The sequence below is a fragment of the Pelophylax lessonae genome, assembly GCF_965119305.1.
Source record: "Pelophylax lessonae genome assembly, chromosome: 2".
NCBI lineage: Eukaryota > Metazoa > Chordata > Amphibia > Anura > Ranidae > Pelophylax > Pelophylax lessonae.
Window position 1 is genome coordinate 170560326 of NC_138769.1, and position 21584 is coordinate 170581909.

General features: G+C 37.7%; 1 protein-coding gene across 5 annotated transcripts in view; it reads right to left on the minus strand.

Annotated features, from left to right (window-relative positions):
- Positions 1-11515: 11515 nt before the first annotated feature.
- Positions 11516-21584, minus strand: part of CNKSR2 (connector enhancer of kinase suppressor of Ras 2) — a 546683-nt gene continuing 536614 nt past the window's right edge. For 4 of the 5 annotated variants that reach the window (XM_082245580.1, XM_082245579.1, XM_082245578.1 and 1 more), the window contains one exon: positions 11516-12666. In XM_082245580.1, the coding sequence (XP_082101706.1) occupies positions 12451-12666 (216 nt within the window). In that variant the 3' untranslated portion in view covers positions 11516-12450. The remainder of the gene's footprint in view (positions 12667-21584) is intronic. The other variant, XM_082245581.1, reaches the window with a different exon arrangement.

The window sequence follows — 21584 nt, forward strand, 5'->3', positions numbered from 1 at the left end:
AAATGATTTCATTAGCGCAAGCATATATTTCTTCTACTATCACACCTATATATGTCTAGGTGTGTATATAAATATATGTATGTGTGTATATACACCACTATACACAAGTTCAGATGTTTTGCCTGCCTCAAAAGAACCCCAAAAACACCCATATTCTTAGCCCCCAAGTGCATAACTTCACATGTATTAACATTAAATCTAATTTGGCACATAGTTGCCCAATAAAACAGTGCATTGAAGTCAGCTTGTAAGTTGGAGACATCCTGTAAGGAAGTTATTCCACTGCAAAGCTGTGTCATCTGCAAAGACTGAAATGGTACTTTTAATCCCAGACCCTATATCATTTATAAAGGTATTAAAAAGTAAGGGTCCCAACACTGAACCTTGGGGTACACCACTGATAACCTTAGACCATTTAGAGTAAGAATCCATAACCACTACTCCCTGAATTCTATCTTTTAGCTTTAATTTCTATCCCTTTACAAACTGATCTTTCCAAGCCTGCAGTCTTCACCTTACACATTAGCCGTGTGTGGGGAACTGTGTCAAACGCTTTTGCAAAATCCAAGTATACTGCGTCCACAGCCACCCCTCTTTCCAAGGTTTTACTTACCTCCTCATAAAAAGAAATCAGGTTTGTTTAACAACTTCGATCTTTCATGAATCCATGCTGTGTTTTTCTTAAAATATTTTTTTCCAGCAAGAACTCATCTATGTGCTCTTTTATTAAACTCTCCAGTATCTTCCCGACTATAGAAGTTAAACTAACAGGTCTATAGTTACTTGGCAAAGACTGTGATCCCATTTTAAATATAGGCACCACATTGGCCCTATCCCAATCCAGTGGTACTATTCCAATCATTAATGAGTCCCTAAAATTAGAAACAAAGGCTTTGAAATGACAGCACTCAATTCTTTTAGGTTGTGTGGGTGGATGCCATCTGGTCAAGAGGCCTTATCCATCCTTATTCTGTCTAAATATTTCTGGACCATATCACTTTTGAGCCATTGTGGATCATTTGGGGCTGTGTCAATACCATCCTCATTATGGTCATTAGCTCCCCCATGCTCCTTTGTATACATAGAGCTGAAGAAAGTTATTGCCCATGGGAATATACTTTGCAGTGAGTTTGCATACAGTATGTTTGAAAAATTCCCATTTCTGTTCTGTGCTCATCAATGCCAATATTCCCTCCAAGTCTAAATCCTGGAGAGCAGCCCTCATCCTTGGAACATTTTCTCTCTTAAAGATAAGTGTTTTTATATTTCCTGTATGCATTTTTTTGCTTACAGCGAACATTAAATGAAATCATATTATGGTCATCTACATTGCCAGTTTCTTTGCGCTTCTGCTGAAGGGCTTGAACGACATATCTGGAAAAACTGGTCTTTCTTGACATTTCTGCCTGTGATAGATCGTGTTGATGCAATAAGTGTACCCTGTGTCTTGTTGTTGTGCTTGATCTTTCCATTGTGAAAGGTTTTTTTTACATTAAACTATCTTCAGCAACCTTGTTAGCAGAACGTGGCTTTTCCTCAACCAATTTCATGCCACCTACACAGCCAATTCCCTTGGATTTAATGACTGTATTTTTACCTATATGTTATTTTGCTGATCACTAGCAGCGGTTTGGTATAATTATATATTAAAGAATGCACTAGACCATATGCTTGCAAAATCGTTAAAGGATAAGTTCACCTTCTGTAACATGTCACATGTTACACCCATATTCAGAGTGTAACATGTTACAAATGTACCAGCTTCCCCTCCCATTGTTTTTGACAGGGTGAGCAGGATTTTCTCGGTTACAATTTAAAAAAAAGTGTTCTGTGAATGGGAAAACTACAAGTACTGACAACCTTTGTGGCCATCGGCTTGAAGTTCTCAAAGAACTACAAGGGCACTGTTGATTGCTCCAGGTAGTTCACTGAGCTTCCTGTCAGAGAGTAACTGCTTGCCTGTATCAGAGGTACAGGCAGATAGCTACTCAGACTCAGTCTTCAGAACTGTGGCATTACACACACGATCTGCTCATCATGAGTGCAATGCTTTACAGGTTCCTAACCAAAAAAAGAAAAATAAATACATGGATTTTTTTACGTAAAATAAATGTGCATTAATTATTTTTTTGTAAAGGTGAACTTAAATGCGTGCAAGTGTACCTATGATAAGGGGCACTGTTTTTTTTTTTTTTTTTTTTTTTTAAGCAAAGGGTGGACACACCATACATCTTTAATCATTTGTTTGCGTTTTTTTGCTTATGCACTTTTTACATGGGTAATTGATAAAAAAAAAAGGATTAATTATATTTTAAGGCATCCTCACTTTACAGCATTTATTTTTACAAATGCCGAAAAAGTTATGCCCAGTACTATATATATTACACACCCAAACACACACATACACACTCGATAGCAAGCGGTTTTAGGGAATTTCAAAAGAAGGAAGTATTGTTTTAAAAATTAAGAATCAAGAGACAGACAAATATAGCCATACAATAAAACATTTGCACATAATTATGTTTTGCTTATCAGCTTATTTTATATTGTTTTGTTTTTATCCAATAAAACAATAGATGTTAATGCATTTTACATGAGCACAAACAATTTCAATAAACTTTTTTTTTTTTTCCTGGGTAAATACAAAACAGATACTAGTATATTTTTCAAGTCTGTATTCATGCAGAAAGGAAATGCCTGTTTTATACAAACTGTTCTTTAAATTTACAAACAGTACCCTGGAACATGTTTCCCATGGAAATTGCACATCTAGGATTCATTTTGTGTAGACACTTCAGAAAGGCCACTTGTTTCCTGTGCAAGTATGCAATGTTTATAAAACATCAATAATCATGAATCATTAACATAAAATTAACAGTAAATAATCATTGCATTTCCTAAAATTCTACAACGCATAATTAGTGATAAATTCTGAGATTAAGTACATTCAGTAAGCTGCACAGGCAAGTGTATAAAGATGATTAACACCTTTATTAAACTATAGATGAAATATAATGTTTAATTATATAGACAGTGAGTTACATGGCTCTAGTCTAGAGATTATGGAGTTTCCTTGTGCAAAGAACTAAGACTGTACATTAGGAAAAGCATATACAAGCAGAAAACCTCACACTAAAGGCTTTGCCTACCCAAGGCTTAAACGGCAACTCTAAGCAACAGGTAAAATTGCTAATGCAATCCAGAAAACACTGCAGCTGTGTTTAAGTCTGGAAGGCCACTCTATAAAAGAATCTTGAAAACCACCACTAGGCAAAAAATAGAATTAATCAGTAAACTGCCAATGTTAGGTTTTGTAACTAAGATAAAATCAGAAGGTCCCTAATCCTAACTTGAGCTTTATTTACTCCAGTGCAGCTAGAATATAGGAAGAAATCACATGTTTCTATGTGGATCTGTTGCTTTGGGTCATAGGATTGTGCTTGTAACTTCCTTTCTATCTGGGTCTATGGAGCTTTCTGTGGTCTGGATAGAAAATATCTGGTCTGCAAATTAATCTTGTTCAACAACTGATGTTCCCAGAATACCAGAGGATCCAGAAGATGTTTAAAAAATAAATAATAATATCAGCTTGGGCTGCAATATTCACCTTCAACCTTATGCTATCCACCACGGTACCATTCTTTTACGGCCACACAATGTCAGTCTTTTAGGTGGAATGACACTGAGCACCAGAATATTCACAGTATGTTGATGCAGAAAGCAGCACTGATGGCACCACTTTCTGCATCATTTAGGACCACCCACTGCTGGGAAGGAAGAGGACCCAGCCATGGCCGGGACAAGGGGTGGGCCGAAGGAGCAGCTGCCATGGGCACAATGATATATTGAAGGGATGGGGGTGCCCTGACCCTAATCCTAAGGGACTGGGGAGGGTGAAATTTGCCATTTTTGCCCTGGGCGCTGGATGACCCAGCACATCAGCTGACTGGCCAGATTTCATCAGAAAAATGTAAGTAAAAATAATAAAATGTATAGAGAAAAAAAACACTGGGGAGTACATAAAGGTGCCCTTTAGAGAGGGGGAGCCTGGAGTTGGGCTTCAAGCAGTAAGTGCTTGGTTTACCAAAGCTCTACCTACATGAAAAGCAGAATTGCTGGTCATTTTAGGATGTGTGCTACATATCCATGTTTTCACTAGAGTATACCTTGAAATAGAATTTTGGTAATCATTTGACATTGCTTCTTGAGATTTCTCAACATTTGGTGCTGAGCAAAGCTGCTGCTTTTGCAGCATGATTTAGAGCAGGGGTCTTCAAACTGTGGCCCTCCAGTTGTTCGGGAACTTCAAACCCCATCATGCCTAGTCATGTCTGTGAATGTCAGTTTTACAATGCCTCATGGGATGTGTGGTTCCGCAACAGCTGGAGGGCCATAGTTCGAGGATCCCTGATTTAGAGCATTGCCCATTTCCTGTGTGTCTCTGTGTGTCTCCGAGTGGAAGGTATCAAGGAGCTTACAATGGGTAATTTTAAAATACGTAGACTGTATATTTAGAGAGGTCATCAATATGTGTTCCCAGAATGCCAGATTACTAGCTTGCAATGAGGTTTTACATGGTGGCCTTGTGTATTATTATTATTAGTGAAACGATGTTAGAATGAAAAGAAAAGTGTAGAAGTTTAAAGAGGTAGCCTTTATCTTCAGCATGCATTGTATGAAATCGCTTCTCGGCCTTTTGGCTAAGATCAAGTGTAGTATCTGTTCTTATCAGTTGGTATGGACCCTGAGGGTTAGTATCGGCAGGGGCTGAAATGAACCGGGGCGCTCCAGACGTCACTGGGGGACCGGGAAGTAGGCACTGTCAGAGAAAGCCGGATGGGTCCGTTGCCTTCTGATTTGAATGGGTCCGCCCCTACCAGTTTGAAGGGAGCGAGAAAACTGGATCTGCGGCCAGTTAGTACTGCTCCTGGATGTGATTGGTAAGGAACGGCGGTGGCGGTGGGGGAGCCTTTCCTCCTGGGTTGAATCTGGCCTTGCAAAAGGCTTGTCCCCAGTCGAAGGCAGGTTCTCCCTAAGCTGTCCAAAGTTCTGATGCCTCCTGGTAGGATAGGGCTACGCTTGGTCTGGCCTTTGGGCCGAGGTAGAAAAAGCCCGTAGTGTATGTGCCCCTGGGGTGGCAGCCCAGGGGTGCCTTAATTCTCACTGGTGAGGGGCAGCTCGCCTTGAGTTTTTCGGCACCATGGTCACTGCACCTACGCACACTTTTTTAAGCACCTGCCTCTTGGGCAAGGCCTTTTGGCTTCGACCAGAGGAATTTTTATTCCGGCCGGAAGGCCTGCCTTTGTATTTTCACAAGGGCACTAATTCACCTCTCCACTTCCCCTCCCCCACCTTTTTGTTTGTGTGTGCCTTTTCTTTGTGGTTTGTCACCTTTCTATCACCTTTTTTCACTTTGCACGACTTGTAGGGTGTGGGTCCTCGGGCCCTACCTTGAGTCTTGGGAGGGGGTGGATATGGCCTTTTGGCTTGGTCCGCCCTCTCTCATGGGGTCTCCCTTCGGGGGAGCCCCACTTAGTACTCGGTGGGGGCTGTTTCGGCAGTCCCCCTGAAGAACGGGGTCAGTCTGGTTCCGGCCAGACAGACCATGAGTACCTCAAATCCCCGTCAGGAGTCTTGCGCCCCGGGGGATCGAGGTTCGGGTCCTACCTCTTCGGAGGGAAGACCACTTTGTTCGCACACCCTGTGCACTTTTTGTGTTCCTCACGTTTGTGTGTGTGCACTTTTTTATGCACCGGGTGAAGTCTTTTGAGTGTGTTTCACACGCTACGGGCTTTAAAAAAAAAAAAAAAAAAAAAAAAAAAAATGCATTGTATGAATTTATCTTCAATTTTAATTACATTGCCCCTCAAACTGTTATTAGTAGGTCATTTAAAGGACCTTTCTTACCTAGTCTAGATTTCTGCCTCTGTCTACTGTATTTGCTGTAGCCATTCTAAAGGGTCAGACTCCTCAAGCTTGTTTCCCTTATTTCCTTGTTTTCAGTTTTTTTACATTGCATGGAATGCTCGAAGAAGAATTGGAGCTTCTTGCTTAGCCTATGGCCAGCACGGGAACCCCAAAAAATGAAACCAAACCATGGAATTCTTAATAGAAATACTAATCATATTGGTTATTTAACCTACCAGCTTCCAACAAACACTGACATGTACAGTAAGCCATTGGCCTTCTTTCTCCAAGTAAATAAAATTGTCTATCATGTACTCTCACATAATTTACCAGAGGTTCTTTAGAATATAAAGTAATGGTTTGCAAATAAACTGCTTAATATAAGTAAGTTCATCTGAATCCAAATGTTTAGTCAGAATTTGAAGTAGTAGTTCACCTTCCCAGCTACTCCCAGATTTGTGCAGTCTGGGTAGATTATTTTACCACAGGGATGACAAATCAACCTTTGCTTACCCTGATGTTTAGTATTGATTCTTTCAGACAAACATTTATGTGTGGCTAAATAATACTCCTTTCTGTGCATTTATATTGCAATTTTTTACAATGCCATGTTAGAGTCTGGCTGGTTGGCAACCATGAACGCTATTTAATTTCCATTATACAGCATGCATAGTTGTACATAAACCATTATAAAAACTCTTATACAAGCAATATGGTAGGTGGGCAGTGCTGATTTTTGGACAATTTATCCGGAAAAAAGTAGAGCAGATTTACATATTCAAGCCTTGTTAAAGCAACCGAATAACTGGAGAAAAAAACCAAGGCTAGCAATGTCATAAAAGGGTTAAATGGCACTAAACACTTGACATTCAAGAGTTGTGGCTCATATCTATAAGCTAAGATTAAGAGTGTCTGGGGTGAATTTAATCATTTGACCACTTATAGGGTCTCCATTTTGATTGAGATTTATGATTTTAGAATATACCTAAATTAATTTTACCTTAAACAGAACCTGTGCCCAGATCATGCACACTAAAGTAATTACATTTTCCAAACACTAAAAGAACTTTAAAACAAGCCGTCATTCATCTTTGTATCTATAAGCATTGTATAGTAATTGATTTCCAAATTTTCACAACACATTCTTTTTTAGGAGAACATAATCTTGGAAGCTTGCCAGACCTCTACTCTAAACAACCAGTAGGTGTTTGTAAACTTTTTTTTATAACTTATGGAACCCTGACTGGTTGTTAAGCCTTTGTTGTAATTTTGGAGAATCTTACAGAAAAAAAAAACATTACATTAAAAGCAAAAAGGAATAGCTTATTTTAAAGTGCTTTGCTGCTTGTTAAGAATATGTAGTTTAAAGTCTATTGTCTGGGCACAGATGCACTGTAGAACATTGTTCAACTTTTCCAAAACAGTATTTGGGCAATCCCACAAGTATATACCTTGAGTGGAATCAACAAAGGAAAATACATCAGTTTCATGGTATATATAGAATTGTGCATTTTCCATGCAGCAAATTAACAATGGTTCAAGACAATTTCTGCATTGTGTTGCACAAGCTGCACCCAATCACATTAAAAGAGCTATGAGTTTATATAAATGTCCGATCACTTACACAAAAATAATGAAACATTACACCATTACCAGAGAGGTGCAAATACTGTTGCAAACAGAACTTCAGTTTTGCACCAAAACCTTGGTGCACACAGTAAGCATGCTCAAATGTCATAGTGGCCACTACCATGCAACAAATTAATGAATTGGCTTGTGCTACTTTTATTCATTTGTCGCAGGTAGTGCAAGTTAAGCAGGCATATAGAAAGTGTCTCGTTTTACAGCATGTGCCAGTCATTGTTAATCGCCACCATTGTACTCTAGCTTCCTTTACATTTTACATACCACAATGTATGAATATTACTAATTAGAATTACTAATACTGAAATGAGCAAATATTAGAAATAAACTGACCATTGTGTTTTACTTTAAAGCTTGTTAACAATGTGTCATTTCGTAATTAGTCTATATAGATTTAAAGGGTCAGCTTACCGTAAATAAATTATTACTTAACCACTTAAGCCCCGGAAGATTTTACCCCCTTCCTGTCCAGGGGGTATTTTGCGATTCGGCACTGCGTGACTTTAACGGACCATTGCACGGTCGTGCGACGCTGTACCTAAACGAATTTGACGTCCTTTTTTTCCCACAAACAGAGCTTTCTTTTGGTGGTATTTGATCACCTGTGCAATTTTTTGATCATGCGCTATAAACAAAAAAAGAGCGACAATTTTGCAAAAATAACAATATTTTTCACATTTTTTTTATACGAAATTCCCCCCCAAAAAAATGTAAAAATCAATATTTTTTTAAAATTGTCTGCCAATTTGTTTTATGCTACATATGTTTGGTAAAAAAAAAAAAAAAATCGCAAAAAGCGTATTTTGATTGGTTTGCGCAAAAGTTATCGCATTTACTAACAAAGGGAAAGATTTCTGTCATTTTTGTTGTTTTTTTTTTTTAACGCGTAATGGCGGCGATCTGCGATTTTTTTTTTGCGGTACTGTGACATTGCGGCGGACGGATCGGACCCTTGACTGACATTTTTGACACTTTTGGGGTTACCAGTGACATTTCTACAGTAATCAGTGCTATACATATGCACTGTTACTGTAAAAATACACTGGTAGTGAAGGGGTTAACTTTATTTGAGAGGGAGGGGTTGTGTGTGTCCCTAGGGGCGTGGTTCTAACTGTGATTGGCTGTGGCTTGAGGTGTAGGAACATGGGCCATGCTTTATTTTTGATTTGTATGTCAACCTAAAATATTTAATGAACACATTTTTTAGTAGGGCTTTGTACTCATGAGCTTCAGTATATAAAAGAGAAATATATAAAGCAATCTTCTACGAAGCGTTACTAAAGCGTTCAGCAAGCTTCAATCAGTGGGTTAGTGGTCCTGTATTTCTGGAGCGGACAGATCGGACCCTTGACTGACATTTTTGACACTTTTGGGGTTACCAGTGACATTTCTACAGTAATCAGTGCTATACATATGCACTGTTACTGTAAAAATACACTGGTAGTGAAGGGGTTAACTTTATTTGAGAGGGAGGGGTTGTGTGTGTCCCTAGGGGCGTGATTCTAACTGTGATTGGCTGTGGCTTGAGGTGTAGGAACAATGATCAACGGTCCTACATAGTAGAACCGTGTGATCATTGTTTCTACATCGGGGAGAATGACAGGCGGCTTGTTTACACTAGCAGCCTGACTTTCTCCCTCTCCCCCGACGATCGCTGAGTGACCGGCGGACATCGGTTCCGCCGGTCACACGCGCGGGGGTGGTCCGTGACCGAGCGGGAGCGCGCCTCCGGTGGCGCGCGCTCGCTCCCCAGAGCCTCACAGGCTAGCGACGTAAACCTACGTCGCTCTGCCTGTGAGGGGCTGACTGCCGCAGTAAATATACTGTGAGCAGTCGGCAAGTGGTTAATAGCCTGCTAATACAGGCTAGATAGATCATGTAAAATTGCTCACATGCTAGAAGTGGAAAAAGAAAAACATAGTATAAAACAGTTTCCCATAGCGTGACATTTAGGTAATGTGCTAAAATATATCTCTCTTTCTAGGATAAAATATTCTCTGCTTAACATTTATTTGGTCCAAATGGGCTATGCTTTATTTTTGATTTGTATGCCAACCTAAAATATTTAATGAACACATTTTTTAGTAGGGCTTTGTACTCATGAGCTTCAGTATATAAAAGAGAAATATATAAAGCAATCTTCTACGAAGCGTTACTAAAGCGTTCAGCAAGCTTCAATCAGTGGGTTGGTGGTCCTGTATTTCTGGAGCGCCATTTAAAATTGGCACCCTCTTTGCAACTTTGGCATGTGAATCAGCTCATGAAACAAGAAGCATATGTAGCCAACATTCACACAGGAGTTTGTATGCAGCCAATGGTAAGAATAAGGAGATTCTTGCTGGCGGTTGTGAATGCTGTGGCACACATGGCGTGTGAACAGCTGCAGGTGTCACCATTGACTAAAATTTTTATTCTGTGCAAATCAATGGCAGGCACCACTGCTGTTTGTATGTAATTGCTCATCCAAGCAGTTACAGTAAATGCGAAAACCAACACTGGACACAGCCAGTGTGCATCCATGGTCAGGGGTTCTGTTGTGTTTTGACCACACAAAAATTGGCCGCAGTTAATCAGCCAGCTTGTATGTGGTCATAGAAGAGACTGTTGCTGCATCCAGAGGTTGCGTTAAGCAAAGTATCTGCACACAAACTCCCATTTGAATGTTGCCTTTTGGGAAGAGAAAGCAGAGTGAGCCCTCGTTCACAATCAACACCGCTTTGAAATCATGCGACTGCACCTAAACTTATGCAATTTCAAATTCACATTTCAGTCAGACTTCAGGGGCGATTTGAGAGACATCTTTGCAGGTTCTTTTGAAGTTGCCCCCAAACTCTTTTGAAGTTGCCTCTTGAAGTCTTTTGAAGTCTCCAAAATCGCCAAAAGTAGTGCAGGAACTTTTTTGGGGAAATCGGTGCAGCGTCGCAAAGTCGGCATCGCACCGATTGGGATGCTCCCGTTGCCAGCAATAGGCTGTGATTTGACATGGGATTTTACCTGTCAAATCCCACCGATGTGAACAGAGTCTGAGAGATAGATGAACTCATCAATGTGCTATTTCTCCTTTCACTGTCCAGTCATATGCTGGGTTGAGTCTAGTATGACTTGGGCTAAGATGAAATGTGGTTACTCTCGTTCACATGGCAGGGCCCTCTGTTTTTCTAATATGTCTTATACGGATACTGTATTGTCATTTTATTAATGTATGCACTTCAGCAACTACTGTCATCCATTTCTGTCTCAAATAAAACATATAAAACATCTTGACTGAAGCTGCTTGATGCTTGCTGAAATCTCGGCATATATTCTGTAAAAAATTTCTTTGCACACAGTTTTTATAAAAGCTGAGGCCCATAAGTACAAGGCCTTGAGGTCTTTTAATAATATGAAGAATTTAGGGAAGTTTTTTTGAAAGACAATACATACACGTTCAACCTGTACCTAGAATCCCCTTCAAGTCACAAAAGGTGACCTCCAAAAAATACTATCAAATAACACTAAATGGCACAGGCACTTTCCAAAAAAAAAAAAAAAATGTGTCTTACACAAATTTTCAAATGGTGACATATAAGGCAGCTTCCACACTGGAGACACAAGACTTTGACATGACAAGGGTTACAAAAGGCACTGACCTCCTAGTTTTATAGGAATTTATGGCAATCATTATAGCTCTGTTTATTTATAGCAGGCTGGTTAATTGATCATTGCAATTGGCATGCACGGAGCTTGGTAAGGCTGCAAATTCAAAACTTAACAGTGGTTGCACAATAAGTCTTTCTTTGTAGGTGATGCAGCTAATGTATGTAGTGCTTCGTTTAGTACCTTCCTTTCAATTTCATAAAGCACCCAGTAGTTCTAAAATATCTATTGTAAACCAATTAGAGTTACAGGTTGATAGCCTGGGTGAAAAAATGCTACATATTTTTCTTTTCTATGAGTACAGAAAAACAGTGCATGAGTACCTTGATATGACATCATAGTATATGGTACCATATCACTTCAATGAAACAAAGTAGCAAAATATGTGTCTTGGATTTAGCATGTTCAACCACAGTAAGAAAATTCCAATAGGGTACATTGGAATGTAATGTTTCATAGAAACAGACTGCCCATTTGTAAAATCTTTGAACATTTGTTTTTAGAAATCCTTTAAAAAATTAAACTGGTATAATAGTTAATAGAATACACAAGTAATCTTTGCTGCAAATAATAATTCATATTTCATTTAATATAACTCCATCACTTAATAATAGCTTTTTATAAAGTTGGGATATCGATAGGGAGGTAGATTTCTGGCCATTTAAAAATTCTGGCACTGTCATAGTATATATGTATGTATACGTGATATGGCTAATAATATATTAACAGGTCCATTTCCCAGAGTACATTCACATTAAAAGATCTCTTTATTAAACAGTAAGTAATTGGATTATTAAAAGTCTCATTAATTTTATTTCCTAATTTACAGTTAATACGCATGTCGTTTTTGAAAACCTCCAAAACACATCTGCAGCATTTAATACATCTTAGAGGCATGAGCACAATAGAACTATGATTATAAAAATGTTGCTCTGTTTTTTTTTTGCCAAATAGTATATGGTTACCCAGAGATAATTTCTGTATAAATAGAAAATAAATCTATTTCAAATATAAATCCCTAACCTTGACCGACATATTAAATACATATTTTATTCATTTTTGTAACCACAAATATAACACAAAGCAGAACACTAATAGCATAAAAATAGGCAGATTGCAAAAATAAGACAAAGGCATTGTAGCCATACAATGCTTACTCCACATAGATCAGCAACATTAAAATAGATTTTACCAGACTTTCCATTGATTCATAATATTTTCTTTTAAAAAATTCTTCAGGGCATAGGTCTGACAGTACAACAATTATACATGCGTTTCAATATAAGAATGTGTATGAGATAGAGACTGAATGAGGGCATCTACTTCAGAAGAAGCACTTTCACAGTCCTTTGTTTCACTTTTCTGACAGATGTCCAAAAAAAGATCAAGGTATAACTGCTTCCATTCTTGAAAGTCTCTAGATGTCAAACTGGGATTTTCCAGAAGTTTATCAATAATAGCTACTTCTCCTTCTTTGGCCTGGAAATAAATAAAATCAATGTCTTAGAATTTAAGCATACGAGAATACTAAAAACAGCAAATAAAAAAAAAAATGTTTTAAACGTGTTTTCTATTGCTTCATATTTTTTTCAACAAAACATCGCTTCATATAGAAAAAGATCTCAGAGGTGTAGCTTTTTGCATGGATTAGTTATTTAACCACCACAAGTCTATTTCACATCAATAACCTTTTTTTTAATCTGATGCATAGGGATGAGAAAAATTACAATTTCATTTCCCTAAACCGTTAGGAAAAAAAAAAATCAGGAGATTTGGTGAAAAGCACTTGAGGCAATAGGAAAGACCAATTTAAGGTGTTTTTTGGTGTTTTTTTTCCCCAGAGGAAAAAAAAAAAAACAACCAAAAAAAAGTATGGATTAAAAAAACCATCAAACTGTGCAAAAATAATAATTAAATACAGACTAAATAAAAGAAAACTCAAATACTTTTTTTTTCAGGCAAATTCCATTTATGCAGCTCAATAAGTGAAACTTTCTACTTCAGCGAGTTTTCAGAAATCAATTTCTCCAAAATCCTTCCATTCATCCCTAGGCGTAAATCATTTATCACCACCTGGAGTGGCTCCTATTTGTGATCTTTAAACAGGCACTTCAAAAACCTCACAGCTAATGCTAACTATAAGGTGGTAAGGAAGTCTAGGTGTTAAACTTTCTACAGCATGATTTCATAATGATGATATGCATACATATAATAATAATTTTTTTTTTTTTTTTTACAGCATGTATACCCAAGACCTCTGAGGGCTGTCTTTCTTATCTAGAGAGCACATTTTCAATTTAAAGGGTTTTGTAATAACTTTTTTTTTTTTAAATACATTTTAAACTAAAATATACATTATATTTCTTTTTTAGTCAGGTAAATACATATCAAATTCAAAACTTGTAGCAAGCAGATGTTCCAAATTGACAAAGGCATTCTAATTGAGAGCAATGAGACTGCCTGCCCAGGCATACAAGGAACACCTGTGCATCCCTGTGTGGGTACACATGACCCTCCATGGGGGTGCACTCATGTACGGCCCGTGTAAACGAGGCCTTATGGCTATGCTGTTTTTAGTCCATATAGCCTATGTTGTGAAGAGGTCAGATTACTAAAAAACATGCATAGAGAATTAGAAGGAGACCACACCTCTTTCTCTGATTTTCTAGGATGAATGACATATCGGATACAAACCTAGATTGTTTTTCTATTAGACACAAGTAGGCAAAAAAGGAAAATGAGCACACAGTATTGGACTTTCTTATAAATCCTAGCTTATTTTGCTAAGGTAATTGTATTTTGTTTTTTCTTTGTAAAATAAAAAGATTAACAAATATTGAACAAATATATGAGATCAGTTTAGAAACTTGCTGACACAACCAGTAGTGTTGGATACAAGCATTACTCATAGCCCTGCAAGAATAACTTGCTAGACAGATAAGTATTCTTCTTTTAAAAGGCAGACTCTTGTTCAGTTTTATTTAAAGCAGGAATTGAGTCATTTTAAACATATTTAAATATTTGCAACAATTTCCAATGATTTAAGTTGTTTAAGGGTTTGAGAATATATTTTTCTTAAGTGAAATATTCCTTTAGTAAATCAACAACCTTGCAATCTAATACCCCCATCACAGACATGCAAACACACAAGGTTAATTTTAGGCTGAAACGCGTTAACCTCCCAATATGTTTTTAGATTGTGAGTCAAACTCAGGACACCCCCTTAAAGGAATTACATCCAGATCTCCAAGGCCAACAAGCAGACCACTAACCTGGTCAATACAGGGTCAAGCAAAAGCCACATAATGACCAAGGGCTATTTCTTCGTACATATTTTACATTCATTCTTACTGCTGTTTAGGAGAGCTAAGAATAGCATGTCCCCTTATTGAAACAGAGCGCTCATACAAGTTCACTTTTTGTAAAATTTAAAAAACAGAGCAAGTTGCAAGAATAAGAAAATCTCAAATGTTGAAATAGTTTTTATTTTCGGTAGTGCAGATTATGTTTTGCAATGTTCACATAATGATCTAGTACCTGAAAAACTGAGCAAACAAGACCCTGAAACACTACAAGATCCAGACCGGATACAGAACCACTTACTAATTTATAAACAACAGCTGATGGTTCATTTAGAATTAGAATTTTATTTAGCAGGATTGTAAACCTATAGAATGTATTGTTTTCTACAGAAGAAAAAAATAAAAAATATAGAGCAACAACAAAATTAAGTGGGCCATTGTTACCCAACCCTGCTACCTTAAAGTGTACTGGTGGCAACGGAAAATATATTTAAAAAAATGCTACATACAGTGGATGTATAGAAACCCCCCTTAAAAATAATTACATTTTGTTGATTTGCAGGCTCAAATGACACAGTTTTTGTTTTATCTAGCTATATTTACTCAGTGCAACTTATAACATCCAAGTAAAAGACAGAACACATAACATGTCAGAAAGGTTTTTTTTTCCAAAAGGTGTTAAACCACCTTTTGTTTTAATTACAGCCTTTAGTCTGTTGGCATACGTCTCTAACTTTGCACATCTAGACTTTGCAATATTTGCCCACTTATTTTTGCACAACTGTGCAAGTTCAGGTAAATTTTATGGTAACTGTTTGTGGACTGCAGTCTTCAAGTCATTCCACAGATTTTCAATGGAGTTTAAGTCTGGGCTCTTACTAGGCCATGCAAGGACATTCACCTTTTTCTCCTTCAACCAACGTGTGGTAATTTTTGCTGTGTGCTTTGGGTCACTGTCATGTTAGAAAGTAAACCTTCTTCCCATTGACAACTTTCTGGCAGGGCAGCAGATTTTCCTCAAGAATTTGACAGTATTTTGCCCCATTAATTTTTCCTTCTATCCTGACAAGTGTTCCAGTCCCTGCTGCAGAGAAACACCCACATAACAGGAATACCACCACCTCCTTCACCACCTCCACTATCTCCTACCTTGTCTACTTTTAGATGATCCCTGAAAACTCATCTCTTCAGAGAAGCCTATCTGGCCCCCACCTAACAACTGTACATTTATTTCTCCATCATCACATCCCCCACAGTTTTTACCTCTTGTATCTCGACCCTCCCTCTTAGATTGTAAGCTCTAATGAGCAGAGCCCTCTGATTCCTACTGTAATAAAGTGTATTGTATTTTTACTGTAAATTTAACTCAAATTGTAAAGTGATGCGTAAACAGCCCGGGCTATATAAATCCTGTATAATAATAATAATAATAAAAATCCATGCTATACTGTAGGAAAGGTGGTATTTGGATGGTGAGCTGTATTATATTTCTGCCAGACATATCGTTTGGTGTTGAGGCCAAATAATTACATTTTAGTCCCATCTACCAGAACACCCTTTTCCACGTGGTCTCAGAATCTTCAAGGTGTGTTTTGGCAAAGCTCAGTCGTGACTGAATGTGGCCTTTAAGGAGTGGCTTTTTTTTTTTTTTGCAACTCTCACAAACAAGCCATATTTGTGTTAGAATTTGTGATACTGTTGTCACATGCACACAATGAATACTTTTTGTCATAAATGCCTGCAACTGCTTCAAAGTTGCTATAGGCCTCTTGGTAGCCTCTCTGACCCGGGTCTTTCATCCAGTTTGGAGCGATGTCCTAAACCAGGGAGGGTCTGTGTTGTACCAAATAACTTCCACTTCTTAAAAATAAACTTCAATGTGTTATTAGGCATTGATAAAGCCTTTGACATTTTTTTTATCCATTTTTTGACTTGTGCCCATCCACAATTTTATCTTGGAGATCTTATGATGGTGCCTTGCCAACCATAGTTGATTGTTTAGTCCACTATCAGGGACTGAAATGCTCCAGGAAAGCTCGTTTCAAGCTAAGATAATCAAAATGACCACAGCTGATCACAGATGAAAGTGAAATGGCTTTGTGTTCCATTACGAAGGTGATAAGCTACTACACCTGATTAAGTTTACAAGTCATTTTTACGAGGGGAGTGATCCTTTTTCCAACTCAGTGATTCGGTTTTTGAATTTTTATTTCCAGACATGTTATTTGTTATATCTTTCACTTGGATGTAATACGTTGCAGTAAGTAAATACGGCTGGATAAAAATCAATAACTGTATTGGTCTTCATTTCAGGCTGCAAAGCAACAAAATGTGATTATTTTAAAGGGGGAGGGGGCTTTTATATACCCACTGTATGTTATTAGTGCAGGTACATTCAGCGGAGTGTGGAGCTCTGAAAACCAAGAGAATCTAGTTAAGAATTGATACCTACATCTCCAGCCCCTGATTCTCACTATTAGCCAATCACTTGGATGAGAAGCCTCATTAGCCAATAGTAAAGTACTGAAGGTGGGAGGGGTGGTTAGACCCTAAACTAGGAAGTATCTCAGAGCATCCTGATTTTCAGGTTCCTGACCAGACCGACAAGCACTATGCCTGCTCTACAAGGTTAATAGCAATTTCTTTATGTTTTCTATTGCTTTATCACTTAGCAGGCATAAACCAGCCTAAATTCATGAAAATATCCATCAAAATCCTTTGACTTAACATTTCTAAAAAGAATACATGGGATTATAAGACAAAAGAAAATGAGAAAGTAGTTAAACTTCTGGTTAATAGCAACCAATCAGGTCACAGTAATTCCTTAGTCTTACTCCATCATAAAAAAAAAAACTTCCCAGGAAAGAAAGGAACAAAACAAAACAAAAAAAAACTGATAATCCCTTACTTGATAGGGTCACCTTATGTTCATTATGTTTAGCCACTCACATTAACAGAGTTTTGGTTCAGATCAAGTCATTTCTAATTTTTATTTGTAAATGAAACCCCAGAACCAGTGTTCCTTCCAAATGAAGGATTCTTAAACAAGCAGTGAATTTCTATTTTTTTTCTGGAATTTTTTTTTAAAACAACTTTTTTGCTAAAAAAATCATATTTTAAAGCAAGTCATACCTGTAAATAAAGTCTGTTTACCTTTCTTACTAAGATAGGAAACAGTGTGTTGGGGAAGGTTTAAAGTGCAGCAAATACCTACCAGTTTTGGGCAGGAAGAGGCTTTTATTTCTGTGGGTCTTTTTGTGGAATATGCCATCACTTTCTGTTCTGGTGACCAATGACCCCAAGGCAGTAAGACAAGAGAAATTAAAATATTATATAAGGGGGGGGGGGGATATCTTAATATCTTAATGGGACATATGCTCCAGTAAAAGCAGTTAGAAATAGGCTTTTTTTCTCATTTGGGAAGATTTTCTTTAACTCGCTGTTGAGTCTCTGGGACAGGAGGGGAGGGGAAAATCTCAAAAATAGGGGCACAGATTTCAATAAAAAAAAAAAAAGAGAATGTTTGGGCTGCAGTTCTGCTTTAAATACACTGACTATATGTCTGTGTCTGTAGTTAAACATGCATTACACATCTTTATTATCATAACATTTTACTATAGTTTGCCACTGACTGGTAAGTAAAGGTTCGAAAGTAAAGAAAGCCATGACACAAGGTTTTTGATATGTGCTGTAATGCCCTTGTTCCTGAAGTAAAGTAGATCTAGAAATTTTCTTTTCAATTTTGTATAGAGGGAAAGGTTATGACCCTTGACTATTTTTTTTTTTTTTTTTTTGCCATTTGTACCCCTTTGGGGAGTTTCCCTTCACTTTGTAGCAGGATGTGAGCAGGATGTGAGCAGGATGTGAGCAGAAATTCATGCATAAGTGAGGGAAAACTTGGTTACAACTAGGGTCACCAGAACTGGTGTGCCTTTTGTAAGATTTTTTGCCTCTATTCCTCTTCTGGCAAGAACCCAAAATTTGGGATTTCCCTTCATTTTCACTCTCAGCGATAACAGTAAATAGAACCAACATAAGATGATGAAATTCCCCAATGGAGACAAAGACAGCAATTAACCTTTATTCCCGAGTGTGACTCGGGGTAAGATTTTAGAGCCAAAAGCGGTAACCCTGAGTCACACTCGGGGTAGCGCTAGGAAGATCGCTGGATGCTGGAAGAGGTTTTACTTACCTTTTCTCCGGGATCCAGCGAAGAATGCAGGCGGTGTGCGGCGGCAGAGCTTCCTCCCGATCGTCTGCGAGCCCCGGCTTCCGTCTCCGGCGACGTGACGTCCACCGGGGGGTGGAACCGGTGGCAAATTCGAATGTAAAACACACCAAACACACTGATACCGTTCAAAATAAAAAAAAACCACATTACATTGCCCCCCAGTGCCCTTACCTGCAGTTTTGCTGTACTTTTTATGTAAATATATATATATATATATATATATATATATATATATATATAAACACACACACATATATATATATATATATATATATATATATATATATATATATATACACATAATTCTTGTGAATGAGCAGCCCAAACCAACTGTATACATATTATATATATATATATATACACATAATATATGTATACATACATACATACATATACATATATATATATATATATATATATATATATATATATATATATATATATATATATATATATATTATATGTATATAATAAATGTATACAGTTGGTTTGGGCTGCTCATTCACAAGAATTACATACAAAATAATGGTACCGCTTTCAGCACCTAAAATCCAAAAGAATCATACCGCCAGGGAGGTTAAAACCCAACAGGTGCTCTAATCCCTCTCCACTCTGTCCAAAATAGAAAAAAAAGAAATTTTGCCTTTAGTTATATCACAATGCCCATTTGTATAGTTTGAAAATTCATTGAAGTTAAACCAAAAACCATAACTCATTTAATTATACTGCTCATTAGCCATAAAGAACATAACGCCAAATTGTGCACCAAATGCTTTTGCAGACTCAAACATTACTTTGTACAATTAGTGGTCACTGGTCACATCACTACTGTGCTTTACATACTTTAGCCAGTGCAAGAATAAAAACTGAAGGTGGGACTCGGCAGGTCCTTCCACTACAAGCTGCCTGCAGAAAGGATTGGGGTTGACACAAGTCCAATCACCATGCACAAGGACAATAGACAAAAAAACTCTAGCACAGAAGCAATGTACAGATGTGGTTCTATGTTTAGATCTGGAATAAACACGCCAAGGACACCAGGATTCAAGGAATACTATACATGGCCCTTGTATTAAATAATAGCTGCTCAGCACTGATTTTAGCTTTAAACACAAATATGGCAGTGCACCAGTTCTTGGGTATTGGTCATCAAATCTCATAGCTGTATCAGTTTGAGCAATGCTTATAATTCCTTTTATCACATTAACTTAAAGAAAAATAGAGAGTGATATAAGCATCTCTAATAAGTCAAGATGAAGTATTGTAAGAAATAAATAATGGGATCGGCACACTAAATTGTGTCTATTTCTTACAGTTGATCCAGTTAATAATTAACCCTTATTAAAATGCATATAGAGTTCAGCTACCTTCAACGTAATCATTTTGTGGAGTGAGACAACAATCTTGCCTCAAAGGAGAACTTCAATCAAGACAAAATTCTTCTATGAATTTACATATTCTTAGATTAAATCCACCTGGTATTTGATTTAAATGTAAACTCCAGGCGTTTTTTTAGAGTTTTAAAATCTCAGCACCGCCTGTACTATACCAACTGTCATGGGCAAAAAATGTGTGGCTTTTTTTTTTTGGCTGAGATTACACATTCTGCAAAGGTTACTATGGTTCTAGATGTACTCTGAAACCTTAAAATGGATCTGTGTTTTTTCTATGCAAGGGGCCTGTCTTAACTGCCATATACAAAGTGTGATGCCCGGTACTCCCAAATCTGACAGAGTAGCCAATATCCAGGTACGGTCAGTGACATGTGGGGGCAAGGGAAGGTTCTTAGCTTTGTGTAAGCTCTAACCAGAGAAACTTTGAGCTTACACAAGTCTGTGTAAGACAGTAAATATTAAAAGGGGGGTTGACAAATACAAAGCACAGGTTCCCTGGTGACAAACAGGTCCTTGGAGAGTCAATATGGCATGTGACTCATCTAGTTTTCTTTCCAAAAAATTTGTTTTCTATCAAATACTTTAATTAAGAACAATATACACGCACATAAGCTGCTTTTTTGTGGCTTAATACTGAATTTCATGTTTTACCTGTAATTCTCCTTGGACTTATTTAAGGATTAACTTTTTGCCTTCGGAATGAAATCCACATTAACAGTATATTTTTATTGTATATAGAGGGGGATTAACCGCGCTTAAAGAAAATAATATTGAACAGCAGCAACTTCAAGTGTGACCACACCCTGTAGAATATTTGTAAATTAAGTTGCGCTAAGTGTGATAAATGGAGATGTAAAGTCCATAAAGTCCCAATAGTAAATGATGATGACAAAATCCTAGATGTAATCCTGGACCAGACTCCCTTAAGGGTATAGGCTTACCAGATTCAGGTAAGAGAAAAGCAGATGCTCAATGAATCTTGTCACCTTGATAGAAGATCCAGGCCCACGTGAGCGGTAGACTCAATGGTCATTGGATCATGAAAAAAATGTAAATACGCAATAGCGTAAAACCCAACAAATAGGTAAATATCACCAATGTGACTTGAGAATAACGTGTGTAAAAATTAGACCACCACCAAAGATTCTTATTATCAGTGGGCAAGTGTATATTAAAGAAAATGGTGTGTGTTAAATACCCCTTACCAAAATATAAATATGAAAACGTCATCTGTGACGAAACGTCGTCAGGGCACGGCGTACTGACGTCATCCGATCGCGACCAGAGAGTGCGGGCGAGCGAAGCCGTTCGGCCGGCGGCTGTATACAATTGCTCATTCCATCCTGGTTTCTGTGAGTGTTCTTGCTTTTATTTTTGGAATAAATTTTACTGTTTTACGCTATGGGAGCCTCTCTCTCTCTTTTTGAATGGTGAACATTGGGAACATCTGAGGATCAGTTGCTCGAGTCT